Here is a 7,713-nt window from a genome sequence, read left to right as displayed (position 1 = left end):
CACTGCGTAATATCTAGTTTTGGTTAGGAGGTGAACTGCTATTTATCCTCCTATCTTCCTTTTGATATAAATTGTTATAAATAGTCAAATCCTTAAGAATTTGTAATATAATTTAATTACTCACTATTTCTTAAGCTTTCTTGTGATGCTATATGTTGAAAAGTCATGATTCTGATCTTGAACGCAAAGCACGTGTCGGGACTACTGGAGTGGTATTCTAGTTAATCATCATGGTCATGATTAAGCAAATGATCGTTTTGATGATTAATTAGAATACTTTATGAATGGGTCCTCACAAAATCTAAATTTAATAATAGTACAACTATCCGTAAAAAAAACTAGTCTAATATCATTAAATCCTAAATCTGATACCTAACCTATGTCCAAAACTAGATCTGATAACTAACATAACTATTTTGTAAAAAAAAATAATACTAAAGTTATACTATTTACATCCAACACTAATAATTCCAGCAGGGCTTCGCCGCTCTCCTCTCCTCTCCTTTGCGCTTTCTCTTGTGTTGGTGAAAAATAAATGAAGTGACCACAATACGTGCGGGGAGGTTGAGTGTGCTATTTTATAGGAAAACCTGTCGTCCGTTGGAAGGGGATATCCAACCGTAGCCTCATCGCCCTGCCGGCAATAGGAGTATAAAATTGCAAAATTTCAAAACAGACATGTGTGTATATATATTTGCAATTTTAACATTTAAAAATATAAAAAAAATCAAAATTTGTCTTCCTGACAAAAGTTTGCTTACGGCCCAACCCAACACAAATTCATCCAGCGCAATCTGGCCCAAAGCACTTTGAGTAACCTGAACCCGTTCCCTCACGACGTTACCCACGAGGACACAAAAGACAAAACAACAAGCAGCACCACAAGCCAAGCTGCTCTAAACCCGCAGCGCGGGCCCCATTGCGGCGTGGCGAGGGAATTTCTTCATGTGCACCCCTCCGCAAACAACAAAATCCCAAAACCACACCCACCCCATCGACGCTGTCCCCGTCGCCTCGTTTCGCCCCAACCCCTCCCGCACGCCATTGCTCGTGACAGTCCAAGCTCCCACGACTACGCGCGACCGGAGAGGCAGAGAGAGAGGGACGCTCGGCTCCAGATCCGCCTGCGCGGATGGCGGCGTCGATCTTGCCGGCGGTTCTGCTGACGGTGCTGCTGCTGACGGAGGCGGAGGCCGTGTGGCTCGACCTGCCGCCGTCGGGGACCAAGTGCGTCTCCGAGGAGATCCAGCCCAACGTCGTGGTGCTCGCGGACTACGCACTCATGTACGAGTCCCACCCCACCGCGCACCCCACCGTCGCCGTCAAGGTACGCGCCCCGGCTCGGTCCCCTCTCCCTGTCTTGTCCGTTTGGAGGAGCTTGGCCTGCGGATTTTGTCCTCTGTTCTCGTGTTTCATCCTGATCTGGTCCGGTGAGCTGGTGCGTGCTGGGGTCTCGATGTAGGTGAATTGGGACGTAGCTGAGCTGCTAGATTGTTCTAAGCTGTTTGTGCGAATTAGGTTGTAGACTTGTGTAGTTAGGTGCCGTTTGGATTATGGGAAATGAGGGGTGGGAATGGGAAATGGCGGGTGGGATGAGTTTAATCCAATGTTTGGTTGAAGGGTTTGGGAAAAAAAGAAGGCCCGGGAGTGGGATATTGAGATCTCTTATCTCACTCATTTTATCCAGGGAGATGTGGGTTATGGCCTGGAAATAAGTGGTGGACCAAATTAACCTTGTTCTCGTCTTTTCCGAGCCCTCGCCGCATTCATCGCTTGAATCCACCGCTGTCTGATGTGGAAAGCAATGGGCAACAGCACACTGTGCGGAGGATGAGAGGGCGTACCTTCCCACAGCAACGTAGCCTCGTCCAGTCGCTCATTCAAGCATTTAGCATGCTTGGACGACACCTCACTTCGATCCCCATCACAGGTAATACGGCTGGGGAGGCACACCTGAGCTGCTAGCGCGGAGCTTCGTGGGCGACAACGAAGGGGCTTGGCCTGGGTTATCGAGGATGTGGTCAGTCGTCAACCCCTGATGCTTTGCGGCATGCTACTTATGCCTAGATTTGCTGCTTTTTTTTACCCGTAGCTTATCTTGTCTGTAATTCTTGCCCCGTGTCATGGTAAAGGTCCAACAGAAGCTACAAGATGTTATCGTGGCCCATGGCAATGTTGCTCGATTCCATATAAGTGATCAAGTTTTCGTTTCTAATTTGTTCGGCAAAGATGCATGGGCATTTTGGTCCTTTCGAGTTTCAATCTCAAACCCAAACCCAACATTCCCAAACATGGGAATAGTATTATAATTTGGTATCCTTCTTCCAAACCCACAGCTTCATAACTGTCGGTGACACAGGAACCGGGGGTCCCCGAGTCCCGAGGCCAGAACAGCAGAGTGCCACGTGGCGCCCTCCCTTGGGGGGTATCTCCCCGAGGTACGAGAAGACCAAGTTCCAGGAGAGGGTGCTCGGGGCCACGAACAGTCGTCCCCGAGTACCCGAGTTCCCCGATGACCCGAGAAGACCAAGTTTCGGGAGAGGGTGCTCGGGGCCACGAATAGTGGTCCCCAAGTACCCGAGAAGACCAAGTGCCGGGAAGAGGGTGTTCGGGGCTGCGAACAGTGGTCCCCGAGCACCCAAGTTCCCCGATGATAAGAAAAGCCAAGTCCCGGGAGAGAGTGCTCGGGGCCGTGAACAATGGCCCCCGAGCACTCAGTTCCCCGAGGACCCAAACGGTCAGTTCCGGGAGAGTGTTTGGGGTCGTGAACAGTGGCCTCCGAGCACTCGGTTCCCCGAGGACCCAAACAGTCAGTTCCGGGAGAGAGTGCTCGGGGCCGCGAACAGTGGCCCCCGAGCACTCGGTTCCCCGAGGACCAAGAAAGGGCATATCCGGGAGAGAGTGCTCAGGGCTATGAACAATGGCTCCCGAGCACTCGGTTCCCCGAGGACCTGAGAAGTCCTTTGCCAGTGGTCCCCACAGAGGCCTCACGGTAAGGTGTCAACTGGTGAAAGACCCGATGCTGTATTTAAGAGGGCGCGTGGCCTGTCATTTCCAACTGCTCCCCCCATACTTGCTGTCAGTCCCTGCCACGGCCTGGCAGGGAGGCGTGAGGACATTTAATGCACGGGTCCTATCGCGCGTCATCCGGCGCGCCTCGGGATAATGTCGCAGAGCTCGAGGCGCCCCGCCTGCCGCCCTGCTGTGTCAGGCTTGCTCTGACCGGGCGGGCACGCCGGGCTGCTCGGTGGCTGCCCGGTGGGCTCTCCCTGCGGCGCCCGTTGGAAAGCGGCATGATGACGAACAAGACCGGACGGGGGCGCATTTTCAACCCTCCCTGTCACCTCGCGCAGCAGCCCATGATGGTTGCTTTCCATTTATGGCGCCTCGGAACTCGCGCCATCCTTTATGGGCACGTCACCGCCCCGGCGGGTATATAAGTGGGGCGGGCTCCCCGGAGAAAAATGGTTCAGGTCAAGTTCGGCGGAGGACAAGTCTAGGAGCCTTGACGAGCACCGAAGCATAGAAGACAGTTCAACCGAAGAACAAGAAGCACGAAGCTCTAAACTTAGATAAATATTCTTGTAACCCAGCAGATCCTCAGAGAAACATCCTCAGAGCATTTATAGTATACACACAGGAGTAGGATGTTACGCTCAGTGTGGCCCGAACCTGTCTAAAAATCCCCTGAGCATTTACTACTTCCTGCATCCGATCATTCCACCTCCACCTGTATCTCATTTACTCCCATTTATTTCACCTACGAAGCGGATTCAGAATCACCCCCGGCCGAATCTCAAAAGGGGTCCCTCCGGATCCCCGCTTGAGGGGTTCACCCTCCAACAATAACCCTTCTCATTTCCCTGTCCCTATCCCACCATTCATCCAAACGGCACCTTAGTAGATTGGCTTCCTTTTAGTAAAAAAATGGCTCTTACTTGAGAGAGGGAGGAAGAATTCAGGCATACTCAAAGTTGATTACATTTTGCAAAGCTAAAACATGACAGTTTCAGCAGATGCTCCGTGTATGATTGTGTGATCTACCGTGAAGAGGAAAACCTATTACTAGCTTGCAGTTCATGAGGAATCTGTTCTTACTCTCGGGTTCCTGGATTGGGGACATGATGAAAATTGACTCAAAGTCAAAACAGCACTTGCCCATTGCTTCAGATGGGGATAATCTGCTTCAATTTGGGATTTTCTATGCAGAATGGCACTCTCCTAAGTAGCGCACAGTGCAGGATTCCACCTTTCCCTTCGGCACCTATTCTTAAAATACCATTCTTGTAGTTAGTAACGCTAATGCAATTGGGGGATCATAACACCAATGTACAACAACTGAGGGATTGTTTTCTATATTGGGTTTGTGAATAGACTTATGACTTATGAGCATTAATAGATTGTTCATTATCTAGTCTTTGTAGTCTTGTGTGTCTATGGGTAGATAAGTCATAGCTCATATCTTGTGGAAGCAAAACCAATACCAGTGGGATTAACCTCAAATCTGATGTTCATTTTTTAGATGAAGGAAGCTTTATTTCGAGATGAAATATTGTTCCGGCCTCTGTACTACAAAGGTACATTTAGCCATTACATAACGAACAAAAAGAAGAAAAGAAACAAAGACGAAGCCCCTCAACACTTCTGACTCAGCACCCTATGAGATCCTTGATTCATCGACTCTTGGTAGCTGTTACGGCAACCATATTCTTCCCCTATAACAATAGATCAGAGAGACTCCCCAAAGGTCCAATATCTGAAAAGGTCCAATATCTGAACTATCTCCGAAGAAGAAAAGTTGCTTCCGCCGCTTAAACAGATCGCAAGCCATGACTGCAAAATCTCCTGTAGGTTCCACATCCACAGCCACGAAGTGAGGGAGGAAGAAGGCTGGACAACGACCGTCGGCCTTGTGATCGCCGCAGGCCACTGACGCAGCTGTCCCGGCAGGCGGGCGGCGAGCACTCGCCGCACGGCACTGTCGCACACCACCATGCCGAACCTGAGGCCGGATTGGCCACGAGCCTCCCAGACTCATCCGCCATCGGCATGCCGAGATCCCGGGCGCTGAGGCCGCCCGCGCCGGCCCGCCGCCCGCGCCGGCCCGCCGCCCGCTCGCCTGCGCCCCAACGGCCGGATCAGGCAAGGAGGAGCCGCGGAAGGCGTCAGAATGTGGCATCTCTTCGAAGGGCCACTACACCGTCGCCGACGCTGGATCCAACCGGGATCGACTAGCACCTCGCGGATCAAAGTCGCAGCTTGCAGATCCGGCCAACTTGCAAACGGATCCGGTGGATCGACATCACAGACGCCACCGCGAGCCGATCTGGCAGAGACGGATCGACGACAAACGATCTGAGAACTTTATTTAGGGGCTAAAAACTACTAAAACTAGAAGATCTTCAAGAAAAAAGAGGGTCCCCACTCCTTCTCGCCGCCGGCGAGGTCGCCGGAGGTGGAGGAGGAGGGGGGCCCGGGTGGCGGCGGCGCTGGAACCCTAGGAGCCTGTCACCTCGACGAGCTAACTGCTTGCCAGTTTCCAGGCGGGCTAATGCTATCTGATGTTCATATACTTGATTATGCAAGGCTTACATGTTTTCTTGAACATTATTGCTGGTCATTAGAAAAGATAATCCACTGCGTACTTAGAGAGCAACCCCTTTTTAAAAGAAAACACGTGTGGAGACATATTAAAACCCTACAAATACATCGTTATAAGTCATGGGTGCCTTTATAAAGTCAATTGATTTCATTGCACATTAACTTTGCTGCCTTCAAGAACAATATACTGTGTACCCCAGTTACAGAGTTATGTGTATTCACATGATTATCATGTCCAATGGTGCCTTAGCATGTTGTGTGTTTGTGAGTGGGGCTCTCTGTTTCAGTTTATGTTCTCAAACGTTTCATTGTAATAATAAGCTCATAATGTACTCCACTCTTGTTCAGTTGTTTGAGATATGCTAGTAATGATGCTTCCTTTTTTTAGGAGCAATGATGTCGAATGTGGTATAATTTGCTTCCTCTTTTTTACCCCCTAAATGTTTGATTTGTTTAGGTCACCTCACCATATGGTAATACCGTTCATCACAATGAAAATGCCACGACGGGTCAGTTTGCATTCACTACCTCAGAAGCTGGAAACTATCTTGCATGCTTCTGGATAGACAGTGCGGAGAAAGGATCAGGAACATCTCTAAGTCTTGATTGGAAGATAGGGATTGCAACAAAGGACTGGGATGCCGTAGCCAAGAAGGAAAAAATTGAGGTATGCCTAAATACAGTCTAGTCTAAGTCCAAGTGCACATTTGCACTTCAATTTACTGCATTATTTTTTGTATCTGATTATTTGTAATCTGAATTTCCTTTGCTCAGGGTGTTGAACTAGAGCTTAGGAAGCTTGAAGCTGCAGTGGGATCCATCCATCATAACTTGTTGTATCTAAAAGCAAGGCAAGTTATATGTTCCTTTTTTTGGGGGGGGGGGGGGGTATTGTGTGGAAGTCATAGGTTGGATCAAATGATTCTTGGAGGATTTCTATCCTTACGAATTTTTCCTATGAAACTTGTTTGGAACATAGGATTAAGAATGTCAAATTCCCATGGAATGGTTTCCTATGCTTCCAATTCCATTGGAAAGTAGACATGAGCTCAAACCTCATTTTATTTTTCCTTTGAGAAATCCAATGCACTCTCCCTTTTTTCCTCCGAAATTTCTGTGTTTGTTTCCTACGAACCATCCAAACACAGCACTTCAAATTCAAGGATTCCACCATACATGACCTTCCATTTTTCTTATTCATGTGTTTTCTAATTCTTTCATTCCAAAGAGGCCCAGGAAGATCGAGGACAATGACAAAACATGATTGTGGTGATGAATTCCATTGCAGATCTCACTTTTTCCTATACTGCACATGATGATTCGACATAGATATCGGGATTATTTCTGAGCAGTGCAGGGCTTGATGCATGATTGGGATTATCTATGCAGGGAGGCGGAGATGCGGACGGTGAGCGAGAAAACAAATTCTAGGGTTGCCTGGTTCAGCATCTTGTCACTGGGAGTCTGCATTGCGGTCTCTGTGCTGCAGTTGTGGCATCTTCAAGGGTTCTTCCGGAAGAAGAAGCTTATTTAAATCCATATTCACCTGTTTGATATGTATACTCCGGTGTTGACTACCCTAAGAGAAAGACAGTTTTGTCATGCTTATTTCGAAAAACTTAAATGATGGGCATACGGTTGATACATGATACATGGTTTCAATAGCTAGCAACTAATACTATGTGCAATTTAGTGCATCCATGTATCTTGATTTCTTTGCAGATGCTGATGGCAAACATGATTGCTACTCTCGCAATCATCTGGCATCAATGAAATATGGATTTTTAACTCTATCAATGTCTCAGGATTGTAGTGAAATGACAAATTGGCATTAATGGTGATATTTGTCTCAACTCTCATCTGGTTAGTGATATCGTGTATCAACTCACATCTGGTTATCTGAAAAGCTTATGAAGAGAAAGGTTAAGCCAAATTTGAAGATAATAAAAGAAATTGAGAAGTGGCATTGGGCCTGTCTCAGGTTGGGCTGGACACGACAGGCTTCAGTCTGGTAAATCGTGCAATGTCTTTCTTTTTCGGCAAAATTGTAGAAACCACCCAAACGTCACATGGATTTTGAGATTCCCTCTCAAAAGCGGTTTTGTTGTGAAG

General features: G+C 48.1%; 1 protein-coding gene across 1 annotated transcript; it reads left to right on the top strand.

The window, feature by feature from the left end:
- The first annotated feature begins 962 nt into the window (after positions 1-962).
- Positions 963-7,300, top strand: LOC133926454 (transmembrane emp24 domain-containing protein p24delta3-like). The gene is made up of 4 exons (XM_062372401.1): positions 963-1,327; positions 6,059-6,268; positions 6,376-6,452; positions 6,991-7,300. Exons 1-4 carry the CDS (start codon positions 1,133-1,135, stop codon positions 7,133-7,135), a joined length of 627 nt encoding a protein of 208 aa, XP_062228385.1. The 5' UTR covers positions 963-1,132; the 3' UTR covers positions 7,136-7,300.
- Positions 7,301-7,713: the final 413 nt, after the last annotated feature.

This window comes from Phragmites australis, chromosome 8 (assembly GCF_958298935.1).
Source record: "Phragmites australis chromosome 8, lpPhrAust1.1, whole genome shotgun sequence".
Classification (NCBI taxonomy): domain Eukaryota; kingdom Viridiplantae; phylum Streptophyta; class Magnoliopsida; order Poales; family Poaceae; genus Phragmites; species Phragmites australis.
The sequence above is the reverse complement of the archived record's forward strand: the minus strand, read 5'-3'. Positions and strand labels throughout refer to the sequence as shown.

Bases quoted from the DNA above. Each gene is read 5' to 3' on its own strand.
- LOC133926454 (XM_062372401.1), top strand. From the start codon at position 1,133: ATGGCGGCGTCGATCTTGCCGGCGGTTCTGCTGACGGTGCTGCTGCTG. The intron at 1,328-6,058 runs GTACGCGCCCCG...TGATTTGTTTAG, and splicing joins ACCCCACCGTCGCCGTCAAG to GTCACCTCACCATATGGTAA. The intron at 6,269-6,375 runs GTATGCCTAAAT...TCCTTTGCTCAG, and splicing joins CCAAGAAGGAAAAAATTGAG to GGTGTTGAACTAGAGCTTAG.